At 36.1% G+C, this 20,238-nt stretch overlaps 2 protein-coding genes across 4 annotated transcripts in view; one reads left to right on the top strand and one right to left on the bottom strand.

Annotated features, from left to right (window-relative positions):
• Window positions 1-13,024, bottom strand: part of park (E3 ubiquitin-protein ligase parkin) — a 31,912-nt gene extending 18,888 nt beyond the window's left edge. Inside the window, exons 1-5 of the mRNA XM_083111506.1 lie at window positions 12,728-13,024; window positions 12,328-12,517; window positions 4,357-4,681; window positions 2,683-2,881; window positions 580-717 (exon numbers count right to left, since the gene is read on the bottom strand). Of these exons, the coding sequence (XP_082967632.1) occupies window positions 580-717; window positions 2,683-2,881; window positions 4,357-4,681; window positions 12,328-12,517; window positions 12,728-12,985 (1,110 nt within the window). The 5' untranslated portion in view covers window positions 12,986-13,024. The remainder of the gene's footprint in view (window positions 1-579; window positions 718-2,682; window positions 2,882-4,356; window positions 4,682-12,327; window positions 12,518-12,727) is intronic.
• Window positions 13,025-13,371: 347 nt separating this feature from the next.
• The window catches only part of LOC145991515 (tRNA (uracil-5-)-methyltransferase homolog B-like), a 42,210-nt gene continuing 35,343 nt past the window's right edge, over window positions 13,372-20,238 (top strand). The window contains exon 1 of one of the 3 annotated variants that reach the window (XM_083127545.1): window positions 13,372-13,435. In XM_083127545.1, the coding sequence (XP_082983671.1) occupies window positions 13,416-13,435 (20 nt within the window). In that variant the 5' untranslated portion in view covers window positions 13,372-13,415. Of the gene's footprint in view, window positions 13,436-13,464; window positions 13,684-16,558; window positions 16,609-20,238 lie in introns of those variants that run through there. The other 2 variants (XM_083127538.1, XM_083127553.1) reach the window with 2 other exon arrangements.

Genomic DNA, 20,238 nt, shown 5'->3' with positions numbered 1-20,238 from the left:
ACAAACATGAGCATTTACTTACAAGTTGGGTTCTAAAAATATTCTATCAATGCTTATGCCTTATGCTATTTTCCTAGTCTTTCATCAATTTTAAACCTTTTACATATTCCCATAAGTTCTACTTTTCATCAATTTTCCCAAGTTGGAATGCTAGTAAGGTCATTAAGACATGACAATGCTGATGATGGATGTACCCAATGAAAAAACATATTTTTGGAACAGTAACTGTAAACAATTTCATGCTTAGCAATTTTAAACACATTCTGAAATACCAACAAAATTTGTAATGATGTAATAATTTTTCACTGAGGCTAACTTCATCCAGTCAATGCAGGAATGTTCTTTTGCGGCCATTCTCTCATCCACATTATAGATAGATAGAAAAGTAACGTAAAAATACTTACGAAACACAAAATATACAACTCTTTCAAAGCATGCATAGAAGATTATAAATTTACACACAATATTGCAAAAGAAAACTTTTCATCACAGTTTTCAAAGTACATACCACAAATAGATATTTGTGTAGTGTTTCTTACATAATAGAAATAGTACAATAATAATATCTATTAGAATTACCCCACATCCATTAAGGCACTGTATTCTACGACAATCTTCATCAGCAAGAATTCCCATTCCACAACCTGGCTGCGGACAAAATACCCCTCCAGACTGAATGACATATTCTTCAGCTCCAAACTGCTGATATTGTGCATACTGGAACAGATTACCACAGATTATTAACACACAAAGCATTCAAGTTTACACATATATTAATGAATGATAAACAAAATGAGTAAATTTATGTTCAAATCTCAATGACACAATTGTTCAGATATTCATTCTGAATCAGAGTTTCTTCCAGTTAAGAAGGAAATACCATAATTTATCAAGGGTTGTATTACAGTAAATGAAAATAAATAATACAGCCCTAACTTGTACCCTTGCTGTCATACAACACAAACTATAAATGTATCATGTCACACGTCTAAGAATGTGCCTTTTTTACAGCAAAGAATGATAAAGGAGGTATTACAAGTATCCTTTTCTGTGGCTGCAAAGATGGAACTAACTTTGATACAGATTGTACAGACTTCTCTTTCCTTATTTCATTTACCATTACCTTGTTTCAATCTTAATTTTTAGAAGGTTTGAGTTGGTGCTTTAAGTCCACTTTATGCACAGTAAGGCTAATCGGGACTGGACCTACAGTTTAAAGTGGGATCCGAACCACTTGTGCCTCCACCGGGTATCGAACCCGGGACCCATTGACTACACTGCGCCATGGGGGAGGCCCCTTAGAAGGTTTGATTCCCAGCGGAAGCATATTGAGGGTTGCTACGTATTTTTTGTTTATGAAATTCCCTGACATTTCCAGACATGTTTATCATCATGAATTTTGCTTTTGAACCTTGTGTTTTTCAATTAAATAAATAATCCTTTAATTATTATGAATATTCACTTTTACAACTTTTTTTTTTAGTAAATTTCATTCTACACACACAAGAACATGTGAAAATTCGAAGAATGAAATGTAAAATTACAATCAGTATCAAGTGTATTGGGTGCTACAATCATGTGCATCCAACCTTCAGACTAAGGTAACAGAAGTACATTATTTCACCATAACAGATCTCCACAATATAAAAACAACAGAAAAAGTTCATAAACCATACACAATTTTGCATTTTCTGGCAGATTTATAGTGTAGAAAATGCTGCTTTTTTTCTTGCTTACACTTATAAGTACACAGCATCTGGAGAAATTTTTGTTGCATATAGGAATTCTATAGGAAATGCCAACAAGACTAAGATCTATAAAATAATAGACGATAACCTCATCTTCACCAACCTTTCCGATAATTATGATCATATTGTCAATGTACTTTAGTTATTAATCAGATATCTGGATTGCAAGTTTTACTTTGATATTCTTTCTAATATCTAGTATTATAAAAATGAACATTCATTACATAAATTCGAAGGAACCATAATTTTGCACAAGACTGAGAATCATAAGAACAAAAGAAACAAGTCTCTAAACTGAATCTTTTTTGGGAGTAGAATCACAAGAACCGAATCGAGAAATGGAAGTGAACTGCTTGTTCATTTTGCAACTTTTTTCCTTGCAGACTCCAAAATGCATATAAATTCCAGATGACCTGCAAAATTCCCTGACAAACCAAATTCCGACATTTCCCTGTTTTCCAGATGCGTAACGACCCTGATATTGCACTGTGGTTTGGGTCCCACTTAAAACCATTGGTCGAGTCCTAATTATTCAATAATAATAATATTCCATAGCACTAATTTCAAATTTATATTTCTACTCGTGCAATCCTGGTCCTTTATCCCAAACATTTTATCTTCTTTCATTTCTGGTCATAGAACATCCTTTTGGGAGCAATGTAAATATATAAGTACAGTTTACCTGTTAGCAACAGATACCAGGCTCAATTCATCTTGCAGATCATACCGTAAAGGCTCAGATCTCCCTTAAAACTTTAAGTCCTGTCTCAATTAGCCCGTATGTGCATCAACGTTGGCTTAAAAGAAAAGTGTCTTCTCACACATTTCTACATCATTTTGTCATGTTTGAAGTAATTCAACAAAAATAATGTACAGTCTTCTAATATGAGGGATTTTTTTTGTTGCAAACTCTTAAATATGAAACATTCTTTACCTCTTCATCTTTCAGGAGACGAAAATGATGCGCTTCTGTAATAAGTGAATCCTCACATCCAGCAGGGCATGGAAGAGTGTAGCCTAGCTCAGGATGCGATGCAAACTGTCGCTCTCGGAGACGAGACTGACAGTACACTTGAAAGCATTCCAAGCACGTTACGTGCCCAGATGTGCATGGGAAGACCAACACCGGATCACTGCCACAATAAAAAGAGATAATAAACACCACCACATGGTAGTAAAAGCATGCAGTACCATCAAATCCTAAACATAATGACATTGTAATGTGAGAGCAAGTTTGCATTTTCCAAATTTTGTACTATGACGCAGGGATCCCAGATTTGAATCCCAGTCTAGACCGGGGTGTTTCTTGCGAGTGTCACTTCATCAAATCCATCATATCATTACTCCTCTTGATACTTGCAATAACTGAGAGAGGCAGAAAACCGAGGCTAAAAAAACAAAAATCAAATGAAATCCTTATTTTGCATTGCTTTTCTGCCACTTTTGGCTAATTGTGACAAAGGAAATGCAATAGTGATTACATGATATTGCTGAAGAGACACTTTAAAAGTAAGAGAGTCCAACTCAACCTTTCATAGTGAGCTGACCACTCAACATGCTTGGCACAATGTTAAATCATTCAGTGGGAAATACACAAACATGCATATGTATTAAATTTGTTTAATGTTTGCTGAAATGTTTATCCATTAGCGCATCTTATGTGATCCTGTCTGTCCCAGTCCAGTTAACCTCTCTCTAAAGTACAGGAAGTATATGACGTAAAACAGCGGAATGTTGGTAAACACCATCATGGTAGAGAATGAACAGACCACATTCATTGTAAGACTACCACACGAGGAAAATATCAAGTTCTGGTGTGAATGATCAAATACAAAATATAGGGAAAAAAGAAAAAAAAAAACACCTGGAAAAAGGGTGTTTTGCATCTTCCTTTTTTATTGAAAAAAAGTACTGTACTTGCAGTGTTATTATTTGCATTTTTGTTGATTTCATATCCATTTTCCACTTCCAAGTAACGAAGACAGTGAAGATGAACTTTCCAAGCCAGTTTTAAGATAAACAAATTATTACATCCATATACACATATTTATTGTTCGAATGACTGTTGATCCTCATTCATTCCTATTTTGGTTCTTCTACGTTGCCCAGCGATAAGGAAAATAAATGATGGGACAAACCTACATGTCTACCCACAGACTGTTGACATTCGACACGTTTTCCGAACCATAAGGGCCAGTAATGTGTCTTGTCAAAATTAATAACCATAAATAAAATAAGTGTTTAGAAAAGAAGAGAAAAAAAAACAGTTAATGATATTCTTTTAATTATTACAATGAATTTTTCATTTTTCAGGAGAAAAAGATATAAAAAAAACTTAATATTTGAAAAAAATGAAACTCCATGAAATTTTTAGAACATCCTGTGCTATTGGGGCCATGATAATTCAATGTCCAGTCGCGGACACTTCTGGATTGTAAGAATCCCACTGGAAGTCAAAAGGATCCATACAAGCCAGAAGTGCTGTGACTATACAAATAAGGAAATTTATAATCCTGGAATGTAAAATTAGGGTTCTACTGCATTTTTGATGAAATAAAATACCAGGATAATGTTTAACAACTCTAACATTTTCACTCGATCAACCTACCTTACTTCTGTGCATGCCAGGCAAGGAACATCGTGAATATTACTTTTAATTAAATGCAGAGCAATGGCCTCGTCTGCTTCTCCGAGTGATGTATGCTCTGCACACTTGAAATAGAATTCCGCATGGCCACCAGAGCAGCCCTCAGTCTCGCACAGTCCCCTTATCCTTCCAGCTTCTAAGACATCTCCCCAACAGCAAGGATCTCTGTCCACTGTGAATGCTCCTTCTTTGCACACAGAACACCTGACGCGTAACTTGCCAGTTCTCATCTGCTTACATGGGGAGCCGCAGTATACATAGAAATGAGCTCTTCTTCTGTTCCGGTCTGGCAATAACAAAATATGGTACTGTTGTAATCTTAACATACATGGATTACGAAAATGCTACATAACTTAGCAAACCACACCATAAGTGAATAATAAATGTTTATTTGACTTTTAGCACACTGCGACGTCTTTCAATAATGGTAAAGAATCTAAATAATTTTCTGTTAGTACGCAAAAATGTTATTTTGAGCCTAAATTGCTTTTGCATAATTTGGTTCATTGCTATGATGAGATGAGTACTTCTTTTGAATCTCTGCATGTAAGTCTCTCAGGATAGGAGGACTTCAAACTTGTGCTCTTCAAATATGCAGCTGCACAAAAAGAAAAAAAGAGGAAAAGAAAATAAAGTAGAAGGAAAACTATTTACCTTAGACAGTTTTGCATTTTCTCAAAGAGCCACACTCTTGTAAGATGGATGGAAATTCTATCTCAATCAGAATTAGAAGAAGAAACTTTAAATATTACACTTAAATTCCTATTTGGAGAGCCCTGTGACCCTTACAAAAAACTGAAGTGAACAAAAAAAAAATCTAAAATGTAGTACTTTTAGTATTCTAGAACCATGCGAAGTTGTGTTGACAATTGTTCAATGGATCTTTGCAATAATAATAATTCTACTAATGATAATTGTATTATATAATACTAAAAAAGCAGGGGTGGACAATAGTTTTTAAAAATTCATTTTTCATGAAATTCTGAAGAAAGTAATATTTTCTCAAAGAATGGTCTTTCACAGTATGTAAATTCAAGTAACTATGTTTCATAGCCCATTGCATGACCAATAATCTACTTGGAAATAGTTGGCAACAATACTTTCTTTCAGGCCCGTAGCTAGAACTGACCTCCAGGGAAGGGGGGGGGGCTCATGGGTTATTAGGGGGGCTTTGTAAACAAAGTCCATTTTTCAAATGTTTAACATCATACAAATACTACAGTTTTTTCTATATCTTCTAAAACATCTCTTTAAGTGCTAATGCCTGCTACACACTCCATACTATTTTTGATGATACAGATATTTATATCATGCATGTTAAAATGTACAATATTCACTTCAATCATAGACACTACCATACCCTGGCGGAAGAAATAAAACTCTTCCTCGTTCCCAAAACTTTGGATCTGTTGACATCTGACGCAGATGTGGAAGTAATGTGGATGATGGTGTCAAAGTCACAGATTTCTGTCATACGAGAGGCTGCAACAGGGGTAGTGAAGGTACAGATAAAGAAGTCCCCCTATGAAATAACTTTCTAAAGTCTAGATAATCTTCTAAACCAGCTGTTCTTGAACTTTCCTACACCGTGGACCCCCTTCAGATATCACTCGCCCTTGCAGACCCCCAAGAATTAACTCAAAAGTTTAAAGCTCGGAATTTGCATCATACATATTTATGTCTAGTGTTTCATCACTGATTTTCACCATTTAAGGAAGGGGAAATTAAATGAACGCACACATAATTGTAGCAATTACATTCAATTAATTAAAAGTATATAAAATTTTTGTATTAATAATTAATACTACCAAGAGATGGCACAACACTGCTTGTTAATCTTATTTCCTGTGAAAGGGATGATGCTGCATTTCACTGACAAGTCATGATATATCGGGCTAAATGGTAGAAACCTCAATCCTAAGTTTTGATTCTACATCTTCCAAACAGTTTCTGTACTTGTTTTAAGATAGATGAGAGCAGAGAATGATTTTTCACATAAGTAGGTTGTTACAAAAGGCATTAATACTTTCATGGCCTTCTTTGATAGTCCAGAAAAAACATCTTGTAAGTAAGCCAAAAAGTTTGCAAGTGTTGTTTCTTTGAACTGCATTTTCAGAGCACCATCTGTTGTTACTTCCATGAGTTGGTCTTCTTCTGCTTCTGTACGCTCTTCTACTTCATGCATGCTAACTGAAAATGGATCCCTGATCCAATTCTTGCTTGCATCAGGCACAGGAAAATATTCTCTGAACAACTGCTGCAAGTGTTTCAAATGTTGTGCGAATAGTGACTTGTCCTTCTCTTGACAACTCTTCTTCCGTGGAATGAAGGAAATTTGAGAAGTTTGGAAAGGTCCCCTCATATTTTCCATTCAGTATACGCTGACGCCACAACTACAGCTTTTTGAACATTGCTTCGACCTTGTCTTTAACTAAAAAGACGGGTACTTTTTGTCCTTGAAGGTTTAAGTTCAGATTATTTAAATGGATGAAGATATCTGGTAAGTATGCGAACTTGACTAACAAGGAAAAATCATTCAAACGATCGCTGAGATGAAATTGCTTATCCAAGAGAAATATTCTTATTTCGTCTCTCAAAACTTAACCTCGTGACAGCCAGTGAACTTCACAGTAAAGCAAAAATTGATGATATTTACTGTCCATTTCTTTGCAGAGCTGCTCAAAACGTCTTGAATACAGTGACTTGCTTTTTTTGAAATTGACAATTTTCACTGATTCATTTAAGGTCTATTGAAGCTCTTCTGGTATCTTCTTGGCCACTAGTGCATCCCTGTGAAAGCAGCAATGGAACCATGTTGCCGACGAGGCGAATTTCTTTTATTCGTGCTGCAAGTCCAGTAAGCCTTCCCGACATTGCTTGTGCTCCATCTGGGCTAACTCCAACGCATTTCAACCAGTCCATATTATGAGATATTATAAAAGCTTTTAAGCTGGCAAATATTTCTTCAGTTGTAGTATGCGTCAAATAGGAGATGAAGAGTAAGTACTCGTAAACACTTTTGAGATGCTCATATCTAGTGTAGCACATCAGTGTCGCTTTGTTTGTAATGTCTGTGCTTTTATCCAGTTGCAAAGCAAAATAGGGGGACATGCGAACTCTTTCTAATAACAACCTGTAGGAACTGGCGATGCTTAGTCATGTCTACGTTTTCGGCTTATCTACTTCAATTTCTTTTACCTCAGTAAATAAACACCGTAAATTTGTATAATTTTCGATCTCTCATAATTCATTCTTAGCATTAAAGAGTAGATGCTCTTGTCTTAGTATTTTTCTGAACCTTTGTGGAACACTGGGAGGGTTTCACGGACCCCTTGAGAGGGTCCCGCAGACCACAATTGAAGAACCGCTGTTCTTAACACTTGCCGCCGCTTGGACTTCTGCTCATAAACAAGATGAACGTACGAAATTGTATATAAAAAAAATATATATGCTGTCTACATTTGCACTCTTCACCTCAAACAAATTAGAATATAAAATAGTTTTACCTAATGTCAAGGGGGCTGGTGGCAGTGCCAGCCACCCCTGGCTGCTTTCTTTGCTATTGCACAACACATCTTAACGTTTTCTATGACAAACTATGGCATTTGTTTTTAAAAACTACACTTAGACTCACTATGGTTGCACACATAGTAGTGCTACATTTTCATTTTTTTTCTATTCACTTCATTTAATGTGAGGGCTGCAGGGGCTTCCCGAAAAGGATTTCTCCAGTACATTACCCTTCTTCTTCTAATTGTACCTGTATCAAGATGGAATGTCAACAATGTACTTTCCGTGAAAGCCTTAGACATTCCAAAAGAAAACAAACTTCAAAGACAAATAGTTCTCAATCTATGACTTTTTTAGAAGAAAAACATTTCCATAAATTTGAAAACCTTGCACTCTTAAAAAACCAGTCTGAAAACTAAACCAAGCCTTCATATGTATATAAATGAACAAAAAAGGATTGAACTGAAATATCACGTGTTGTTTCAGAAAAATGATGTGTTAAAAGCTGTCTTGTGTTGCTGGTACATACATGTACCCCAGCATCCAAACAAGCTTATAGGCAGTAATACTTGGACCAACTGTCCAATTAAGGTTAATTGTGTAAATTGCTTCAATTTACCAATATGGTATCTAATTACAATGAAAGGAGCACTGTATTTATGATTATTGTAGAATGCTTCAGCACTTCGCATAATGCATGTTCAAGAAAAATTAAATGTTACTTGTTTTGCTTAACAACATAACTATGTCATTACTTAACCAAGAATCGCTGAAGAGTAAAAACACAAAGAAACACTCAATCTTGAAGTGGGCTGTAAAGTTAGGATTTCTAGATGCTTAGTGTTTATGCTAACTATTAATATTGAAGGGCATCACAGTTAACAAACATCTGTTGCACACTTATCATGTGATACGAGACCAATTTCAAACTGTCTCTTTTTTCAATTATCTCTTTTCTTTTTCTATTTTTAATTATCACAGGTGTCACTGGAGGCAATTACCGGAGACCTTTGCAGTGCCAATTTTTGGACCCGCACTATAGCCTCTTAGTGTTAAGTCTTCTCTGCCTTGCCCTCCTAGTAATTTTGCCCCCACCCTCCCCAGTTTTGGCACCACTGATTGCAGTGTTCGAAATTAGCAGTTGCAAATGTTATTATAATAATTTGTTTCGCACTCGGCTGAATCTATGAGATCATTTTTTTTTTATGACTATGCAATCGTCCTTGTAAACATGTTGGAACATTTGCATGCTATCTTAAATCATTTCAATGGGTCCTTTGATATTTTCATATAATTGATCAATGGATAATTCAATTTACTAAAACAAATTCAAGTTGTATTCATTTTATTTCTTGTTGTGTGGGCCTGAAATGCTGTTTTCTCGTATATCTTAGTCACAGTATTTGATTTTCCTAGTGAATCAAAATTTAGTGACTAATTTGACAGTTTTTACACCTAAATGTCAAAATCTAGTTTTGAGCACTGGTACACTGAAATTATCATTGAGGAAAATAAATTTATAGCTATCATTAACCTTATTTTTTTTGTTACTTACCTACTTCCAACTGACTTTATTTCTATTTATAATGAATTGTTTGCCAGCATATAACTACAATTAATATTACAACTGAGGTATGACTGGAGCCCTCCGATTTTCTTCATATTTGGCATACTTACTAATTGAGGCCTGCTAATGATGAATCTGAAGTTTAACTTTGTCAGAACGTCTAGAAATTGCAAAATAATTGTGAACCATTGACACTAGCCCCACGAACCATTGACGTGTGGTTAGGTTAGTTTCGGTTACACAAACATAGTTAAAATTTGGTGTCGTGGTAGTATCAGGAATATATATATATTTGCTTGTGAAACAAAAAATTTCGCGAAAATCGAAGGGTTCCATTCCAAAAACTAACGCCTTATTTTTCCTTTTTTTTGCAATTTCTAGACGTTTCCGACAACTTTTAACTTCAGATTCGTGATTAGGAGGCCTCAATTAGTGAGTATGCCAAATATGAAGAAAATCGGAGAAGGTTCCGGTCATCTTCAGTCATTCAAAGACTGAAATTGTTTTGGCTAGACTGCACAATCGACCCTTGTGTTTTAAAGTTTGAAAGTAAAAAAAAATATTGTGCGCTAATAGTACGAATTTAACACTTCAAATTGCCACTGTGCATTTCTCAATTTGAAGTTACATTTCTATGAAATAATAAAAAAAAAACACTACTACATTACTTGCCATAGCTGGTTTCCTTGAACCTGATCCATGTTGTAAACACACAGTATTGCCAGGCCGAACTTTGGTTTTCAACGTTAATGTATATGCGAATTTCCACTAGGATTCAACTTTTTGAAAATAGTGTTTTCATTCAAAGAGACTCTATAGAAAAAGGCGGGGCCGCGGTAGGTCAATTACCCCAGGGGCGGAGCCCGGAATCAGGGGGGCAATTAATACTACTTTTGTTCCACTTCCAATTGTTTCCTCACCTTAAATTTTACATTTCTGGAATCCTTGATTCATACCCATTCCAACGATGTATCATACATATTTCGGTAAATATGCGATAACGCCCGTACACCATTCACTCATTTATTTCCTTAATTTTACCACTGGTACTTACCTATTTTGCCTTGCGGGGCATTCTTTAAGGTGAAGTTATGGCTTTTTCCATAAAATAGTGTCAACTTTTCATATTACGATTGATTATTTGTCTTACTTGTTCTGCTTCTGTAATAGACAATATGGCGTGCACTTGTCACGGATCATCACGCGTCGTGCTTGTGTTTTGTCGATTTGGAGTGGGTATGCAGTGTTTCAACCTTCTTCACTGAAAAATACCTATTATTTTCCTGTAGTTTATGGTTATTACAAGCATAAGAAAACAGTTTTTCTTTGTGACGTTTCAGGAGAACACACGCTCCTTTCATCAGACATTTATTTTCATTTTGACTAAAGATACCGTTATAACAATGGTTAGTAATTTTTTAAACAAAAAGAATCTGTTATATAATGGATGAATGGATGTTGTCAATGTTACATTGTTGTAATATAGCAACTTAACTGTGAAAAAAGCAGTCTGTTTTATTCTTATTTCAGATTTTTTAAAAATTATGAATCCCAAATATCATCAGGTAATTCAAATTCATCATTGTTTTCACAAAGTCTCTTGATGTTTTCTGTTACATTAAATTTTAAAGATGGTGGCTTACTTCATTTGTGAAAAAGAAAACTCCATACTGGATCTATGTTACCATTTTCATTATTTAATTTATTCTAGTGTTCTTCTGCAATGAACGAAGCTTCCCAGACATTCAACTCTGTTTCCCGTTAATCTTTTTAAAACCCTTCTCTTTTTAATCAAATGCTTCTCTTCGATGATATGAGTTGACAAACATGTTCTTGGGTTTAGATTTATAATGTCCAAATCGTGTTCGTGCCATCTTATTGCCATTTTCCTTGCTGTTTGTCCCACATGTTGTGCTTGTAATAACCGTAAACTACAAGAAAATAATTCTATAATGCAAGCAATGCGTACATACAAGAAAAACTAGAAAAATACCTAATTTCGTGTTTATTATGTCATCACAAACCACTGACGGATAGCCCCAAAAAAACATTCACGATAGTCCCAAAAACCATTCATGATAGCCCTAAAAACCATTGATGGATAGCCCCAAAAACCATTCACGATAGCCCCAAAAACCATTCACAATAGCCCCAAAAAACATTCACAATAGCCCCACGGACCATTTCCGGCACAGTTAGGTTAGGCTGAGTTGGGTTAGGTAAGCATAGTTAAAAAAAATTCTCCTAAGAAAAAGGCACGTTTGGAAACACTGCAGAGATCATGTGACTTTCAACGCTCTCGCCATCTCCACGCACACAATGGAAACAACGGCATAATGTGGCAGGCAATGCCAATTTCTTACATAAAAAGTGATTAATTCTTGTTCGGCAGCATTCAAAAACAAAGTTTTTACTTTCCGTGAAAGAAAATACGGAGCGATTTTACAATACCGGGAATTTCTCCATTTTGTTTGAAATTTGGCATACTTAAAGAACGAAATATATATATTCCTGATATTTCTAAGACCCTATTCTAAATTTCTATACGTGAGCGCCAAATTTTAAGTGCAGATTCGTGATTAGGAGACCCAAATTAGTAAGTATCCGAAATTTCAAACAAATTGGAGAAATTCCCTGTATTGTTAAATTATACCGAAAATACCTCCAAGCACATCCAGAATGCTAAAGAAACTCATTTCAGTAAGTACCTTCTCCTGTAAATTTGAAGAAATCCATCCGGGCGATATCGCATATTTACCCATATTTCTATTAAGAAGGGTCAATTCGACATCCTTACCATTGTTTTTCAGTATAGTGATATTGTAAAAACTATAATGATCATTAATTGACAATACCTGAATCTGATACCACACGCTTTCTTTCCTTCTCCGTCAGTTGCAAATCCATTAAAGTTTCATTTAAAGGTTTAGAACCTTCTGAACTTGAATCCAACTTCTGTGTTGTGCTACTAAATTCATGGCTACTTGTTGTTGCCGATTTAATTTTCACTGCATGGATGATGCTTTGTTGTCCTAGGTCACATTCCTGCAATAAAATGATGGATAATTATAAAAGTGCTACCTTATCCAGTATGGCATGTTATCAACATGTTTTCTAGAAGTGTTCTGTATGTATGTGTGTGTAACTAAATATGCCAAGTTAATTTTCATGGTGACATTAAAAAGCATCCCTTGTTTGATCATACAAAGTTATGCAAGACTATGTTATGTTAGAAAACTATACAATCAAATGTACCTCTACAACAATCGAATCGTGGAGTTCTTTTCCTGCAAATATTATTTTTAGTTCTTCAGGAGACAAACCCAACTTCGGAGCAATTACATCCTTTACATTCTTAATGTTCCACTTTGGATCCAAGTTAACGTGTACGGTATTTCCCGTGTTTGTCTTAACGTATACACTTAACGAATTTGAAAAAGTTTGTTTTCCAAACCACAGTAAATGAAGCATGTTTCGAAAAATTCGTTTCACCAAATCCACAATTATACTCATTATTTGAAGTTCTTTTGTTTGGGTATGATTCCCATGAACTTCTTTACTGCGCACCATAGATCAAATGTTCCCATTGCATGTTCCTATGATGTTCCCGCTTCGTTTTCAATTATGCGATAAAAGAATGAGCAGCAAATGATGTCCTGGATACAATTCTAATAAAAACAGTTTTTGAAATTTTTTAAAAGTTTTAACATTTTAGTAGGACAGAAAAAATAAAATATTATATATTTGTAACAATATGATAAATGACGTCTGATTTTACCTACACGGGTAATGCAAATTGTCCAGGCTCGTACGGTAATTGTATATTTGTTACTGGAAAAACAAAAGTAACATAATGAGGGAAAAAGCTTAAATCACTAATATAACTACAATCTCACGTTATCTGATCTCAACTGAAAACATAAAACCAAAAATATGAAAAGTTATGTGTTTGGAATTAACCAGGTACAAATTGTAAGGCATATTCGGCGCAACACTTCGTGCTCCAGTCGTGCGTTTTTTTTTATAGTGTTTTAAATGTAGTGAACAGGAATAAGCTATTGCAAATACCAGCAATATACATAATTCGAGAAAGAAATGCCTTCTTTATTAAGAAGTTGCTTGATATGTACATTCAAGGCAAATTATACCATAGACAAATTTCGCACAACTACATGCAGTTACCAAAGACGATATGTACGAGGTGTAACTAAGTATGTTTCAAAGAAATTTTATAATGGTATTGATTACCCGTCAGTTCACGTTTTGTGTACTGGAATTGATAGCACGATTTATACGCTCATTTGAGAATAGGCTGGTTTTAAATACACCTAATGCGAGCGAGAGAGAATGAGAATGTACGTTTTATATATACACACATGGAAATTGTAGAAAACTTCCATTATTCGCCACTGGCACAATTTGCAATTGGTTACAGTATCTTTTAAGTTAAAGTAAATAAGAATGTCTGATCGGCCCAAATTCCAATTATTTAATTCCGGTTAATTGTGGTGCACAACCCTTTTTTTCATAGTTTGATTTCTATTTATGTCTGTTAACACATACTTCGGAGTTTTAGTGATTACTTACTGTGTGGGTAAAAATTTACTATTCCCCGAATACCTGTAACTTCTTCGTTTCGTCATTTTTGACATTCGTACTTATCTATCTGCTTCATGGAACCTTGTTTGGTACTAATTTACTATTCATCAGACAAATTTCTTCAATTTTACAGGGCATGAGTTTACAATACCGGACCACTCTCCAATTTCCATACAATTTCGCCTACTTACTAATTTCGGTGTCCTGATGACATATCTGTGGTTCATATTTGGCAGTCACTTGTTAAAATTGTACATTTACGTGTAGAACTTGTAAAATAACCTTGCGATTTACCACGGTGATTATCCATACACAGCAATTCGGGAGCGATTTTACAATACAGGGAATTTCTCCATTTTGTTTGAAATTCGGCATACTCACTAATTTTGGCCCCCTAATCACGAATCTGCAGTCAAAATTTGGCGCTCACACGTGGAAATAGCAAAATAATCGAAATTAAGTTCTTATTTCCACACCCTCGATTTCCGAATTTCCCGCCGGTTCCCGGCTCCGCCCCTGGGGTAATCGACCTACCGCCCCCAACCGCTATCGCGGCCCCGCCTCCGCTCCGCTCCGGCTTCCTGCCTATATCTATAGACTCCCTGTTAAGGGCATGTTAGAAAGTGGCCGGATTCACCTGCGCCAAATTTATACGTGAGCGCCAAATTTTAAGTGCAGATTCGTGATTAGGAGACCCAAATTAGTAAGTAACCGAAAATTCAAACAAATTGGAGAAATTCCCTGTATTGTTAAATTATACCGCAATTCGGAACCATCTTTCTTTCGCAATTCATTAATGGTCTTCCTTTACGCACAACAATCTTGCTGACGTCAGACAAGGAATGCCTACGAGGTTAGGTTAGGCCTGTTAGGTTAGGTTCCATTAGCATAAATACAAAGAAAATTAATATTTAGCTAAGAGAACTATACCTTGTCTTGCCTGTTGATTTTTTTCATGTTGGGAAAATTGCGTCTTCCGTGGAGCTATTGTTCTTATGGTAGGGTTACATTATGTTAAGAAAACATAGTTTGGTACTAGTTTACTATCCTTCGGACCGATTTCTTCATTTCTACAGAAGAAACTACTTACCGTAATAAGTTCCTGTAGTATTGTCTAACATCTGGAAGGTGTTTTGTGTGATGTGGGAATGTTTCATAGCGGAAATTCAACCATTGACGCATAGCCCCACGAACCATTTCCGGTAAGGTTAGGTTAGGTAGGGTCACAATAGGTTACAATAGTTAAAAATTGGTTTCGAAAAAAATATGCGTAGCCCCACACACCATTCTCGCATAGCCCCACACACCATTCTCGCATAGCCCCACGAACCATTGACACATAGCCCCACAAACCATTTGCGGAAACGTACATTCTTCAGTTACAAAAACACTTTTTTTTAAAAAAAAATTGATAAAAAAATGATCCGCGAAGCAGATAGGTAAGTACAAATGTCAAAAATTGACGAAACTCAGAAGTTATAGGTGTCCGAAGGATAGTAAACATTTACCCTGAAGAAACTACTTACGGTAATAACTTCCTGTAGCATTGTCTAACATCTGGAAGGTGTTTTGTGTGATGTGGGAATGTATCATAGTGGAAATTCATGTTCTTTGTTGAAAATTAATTCTCTGACGGACAATAGCCTTTGGCGTGTACACCTTCATACATCATCACGCGTCGTGATTGTGTTTTGTTCATGTTCATTGGGTATCCAGTGTTTCGAACTGTCTGTGTTTGCAACGAAAGTTAGAAACATGACGTGTCGTGGATGCGTGGTGAAATTCGTACTGGGTGTGGAAGATCCAGTGGATTTTTTAATGTAATTGAACACGGCATCGTGAAGAAAGGAAAGGAATGTCAAAAATGTGGCAGTGATTGTAAGCTACTCGTTAGAAGGAATGGGCTGTGGGTATATGTCTAATATTACATGTCATGGATGTGGTGAAATTCAGGTAAGTTTTCCGTATCCTGGAAACGATTTGTTTTTAGTTTGGGGCTCATTTGGGGGCAGGTGACTCCGACCGATTTCTAACATGCCTTTAACAGGGACTCTATAGAGAAAGAGCCGGAGCGGAGGCAGGGCCGCGGTAGCGGTAGGTCAATTACCCCAGGGGCGGACACCGGAATCGGTGGGAAATTTGGACTAAAAAAAATTTCAAACGAAAATAATTTTTTAGTTTAAATTTCCCACCGATTCCAGGACGGATAGCCCCAAAAACCATTCATTGATAGAGCCATGGAATATTACAATTTTCTTCGTAAAACAATGCGAAAAAGTTTTTTTAAAAAAAATTAGATGAGATGAGCTTTGTTTACAGGTATTTCTTGGGTTCCGAAGGTTGAAACACTGCATAACGAATGAAAATCGACAAAACACAAGCACGACGTGCGATTATGTAGGAAAATGTACATGCCATATTGTGTCTCAGGCAAGCGAAAAGACTATAAGAAAGAAGTACTCGTAATGTGAAAAATTGCAATTACTTTGATCAGAAAATGTCAATACACCTTAAGGAATGTTCCGCGAAGCAGATAGGTAAGTACGAATGTCAAAAATTGACGAAACAAAGAAGTTATAGGTGTTTGACGGATAGTAAATTTTACCGAAATATCACACAAATACTATATTTTCTCTATATCTTTTAAAATATCGCTTGAAGTGTTAATTGGCTGATACTGAAACCATCCTTTACTACACACTCCATACTATGTTTGATGATGCAGATATTTATATCACCCAAGAAAAGATGGACAATATTCAATCATATTGCATACGTTCCACTCCCAGGCCAAAACATTAAAACTCCCCCTTCGTTCCCAAAACTTGTGAGCTGTTAACCTTTGACGCAGATGTGGAGAGAATTTGCATAATGACATCAAAGTCACAGATTTCTGTATAAATGGGAAGTCGCAACAGGGGCAATGAAGGTACAGATAAAGAAGCTCCTCTGTGAAGGAACTTTCTGAAGTCTAGAGAAGAGAATCTCCTAAATGCTTGCCACTATTTAGACTTCTTATAAATAAGATGAACGAATGTAATAGCTGCTGTTCATAAAGGTAAAAAAGGTAAAGTGCTGCCCTGTGTATAGCACCACACCATGAAGGCGTATAGGGGGTGTGGGGGTAACGCCCCACACTCTCTTGATCCGGTCGTGAGTGGGGGTGATGTGATCAGCATCATGCCCCTGACTGCCTTTACCCCCCAGGGTTTCCCCCAGGTACCCATGTTATTCGACACTGGGTGGGCGCCGTTTTCCATCGTTAGAAAAGTTCCCAGATTTGAACTGGCCGGGGATTGAACCCGGGACCTTTAGCATGGTAGTCAGACGCATTACCGACTGAGCCACCGCGGCCACTGTTCTTGCTCCCTGCATTTATTCTTCACCGAAGTTGAGAGCAAAATAATATCTGCTGTCTACATTTTCACTTCACTGCAAACAAATTACACAATATAGTTTTACCTAATGTCAAGGGGGCTGACGGTAGTTCCAGGGGGGGGGGGGGGGAGGGCGGAATCTGTGTGATCACTCCTTTCATGCATGCTGAATGTAAAACCTGTTATACTAGTAAACACCTTAATATTTCTCACTGGAAACATCCTAGCAAAGTATTTGTACTACACATTGATTTATCAACACACACACACACTACCAAAACCAAAATACCCCAAAATTCTTTGCAGTTCTTTTCTAAAGATTTTCCACAAAACCCTCTATGGTCATCAAGATGTAACAACGGATTATTTTACCAGAAAGTGAATGATAATTGAAGACTAAAATTGGTAAAGTGCAACAATAATTCAAACACCGTTTTCCACGTTAAGCTGTGAAATGTGAAAAGTGGCTGGTAGCACTCTAAGTAGTTCAAAGGGCATGTAAAGAGGTCACTAGTGTGAACGTTCATACGGGCTGATGTGCGGAACGATGCGATTTCCCAACACTTTCGTTTTTTTCACTTACAACGTTTACCACTTTTAGTCCTCAATTATATCTTCTACAACTGCTGGTATAATTAAAACAGTGTACCATATATCCCAATATGGTTAAATTTATATAAAAAAATCAGTATATTATACCAGTCAGTTACCCTGGATTCTGATTGGAAGAGAGAATGTTCAAGTCTGATTATTATTCAGTGTTGTCCATTAGTTTAAGTCCATTTTATGCACTAATAGGCTGAAATGTAACTTGAACCACTATGTGCTTCCATTGGGTATTTAAACCAGGAACCCTTGGTTACAAAGAACAACATTACCATTATGTTTTCAGGGAGGTCCATGATCTATAAGTAGGAAGTAGGAATTTCTATCAAATAGTTCACATATACACATGTGCTATAAAACTTTTGATGTAGCTACTTTTTATATGTGTAAATGTATAGGCTCAATTTTCAGTTTATTTGTTTTCATTAAATTTATTAAGTTTTAATAGTAAGATTGGTATTGATCTTTTTATAAAGTATTCAAACAATAAGAAAAAGTAAGACATATTTTGCCAAATTTATAGGATTGTACATTTTTGTACATTTGTTTATTGGAAATCCTTTTAGAGGAGTTAATTCACTTTCAATAATTTATAATGAATTATATTAATAGAAGTTAAGAATCTTCTCTTGAGAGTTTACATTTTCATGGAATTTCCCAAAACTAAAACTTCGAAGAGGTTTCTATCTTTTTATTTTTTAAATGAAGATTCACCACTTCCTAAGATTATCATACGAGGGAAGGGGGGAACCAAAAGAAATCTGAAACATTGTCTAGTGGGCAGGCTCGTTGTAGTACATGCCAACCAGCGCCGTCGAGTGAAGTGGTACCACATAGTACATTTTTTTGTTAAACGCCTCTTACTTGTTCGTCGATTTTTGTGATGGCTGAAAAGTTTGAACAATGTGCAGCTGTGAAATTCTGTTTTCTGTTAGAAAAATGGCAGGGGAAGCAGTTGTAATGTTTGAAACAGCTTACAAGGAAGCTGCTCTGGGGAAACCACAAGTTTATGAGTAGTTTTTCCACTTCAGGAATTGTGAATTGTCACTTGCAGACCAACCTTGCTTAGGGCGACCCTCGACCTCCCGAATGAAAGATATCATTGCGAGAATTGATGAACTGATCTTGGAAGACCATTGCAGAACAATTGATGAAATTTTTGATTTGTCTTGTGTGTCCTGGAGTTCCTGCCAATTGATTTTGAGCAAGGAATTGCAAATGTGTGGCAAAGTGGGGAGTGGTTGCTTCACCATGACAATACGCCAGTGCACAAAGCCTTCAGTGTGAAATAATTTTTAATCAAAAACAGCATGACCAAGCTTATCTACCTGCCATATTCACCTGGCCTCACTCCATGTGATTTCTTTTTATTCCCCCGAATGAAAAATGTCCTCAAAGGAAAACGTTTTCCAAACGTGGAAGAGGTGTGAAGAAAAAAACGACTGAGGCATTAAAAGGCGTCACTTTGCAAGAGTTTCAGGACTGCTTTGAAAAGTGGAAAATACATTTAGACCAGTGCATTGCATCAAATGGACAGTACTTTGAAGGAGATTAAATTTGTAACACCTAAAAATAAATACACAATTTTTTATTACAAAACTCCGATTTCTTTTGGGTCCCCCCTTGTAAATTTTGGTTTGATTTGCTTTATTTTATTTTACTTTGCTTTTTGTGCCACTTTTGGCTAATTTGCAAAGATGGGGATGAGCGATGATATGATGAAATTGATGTATAGACACTCACAAACATCCATGCCCAAGCCAGGAGTCGAACCTGCGACTCTCCCTTGTAAATGTATTTGGCAGTCTGGTAATTGGGTTTTTTCAGTTTACTTTTTTGTTTTAAGTCCACTATATGCCTCCACATCACAGTCTGGTAATTGTCAACCAATTGTTTCCCTCTGGTTAACCATGATGGTGAGGTGAGAATGGGTGGATACTCTCATGATATAAGGAATGGAATAATCCAAATTACATACAAAAGTAATTATAACATTGTGGAATAATTTTTCAACGATGGTACACAACAGATGCTGACTAGGTTTGTAGAGCTCTCTATAATTTTATACCTCCCAAAAATCCTGTAGCATAGGCTGTGGCCTTCAAGTTAATATGTCACTGCTGATATTTTCATTTAACGCTATTAACCAATTATTCTTTACACACACATGTGTGCATGCGCAGA

Source organism: Lepisma saccharinum, chromosome 1 (assembly GCF_977018435.1).
Source record: "Lepisma saccharinum chromosome 1, izLepSacc3.1, whole genome shotgun sequence".
Taxonomy (NCBI): Eukaryota; Metazoa; Arthropoda; class Insecta; order Zygentoma; family Lepismatidae; genus Lepisma; species Lepisma saccharinum.
Note: the sequence above shows the minus strand (reverse complement) of the source record. Positions and strands in the feature narration are given on the sequence as shown.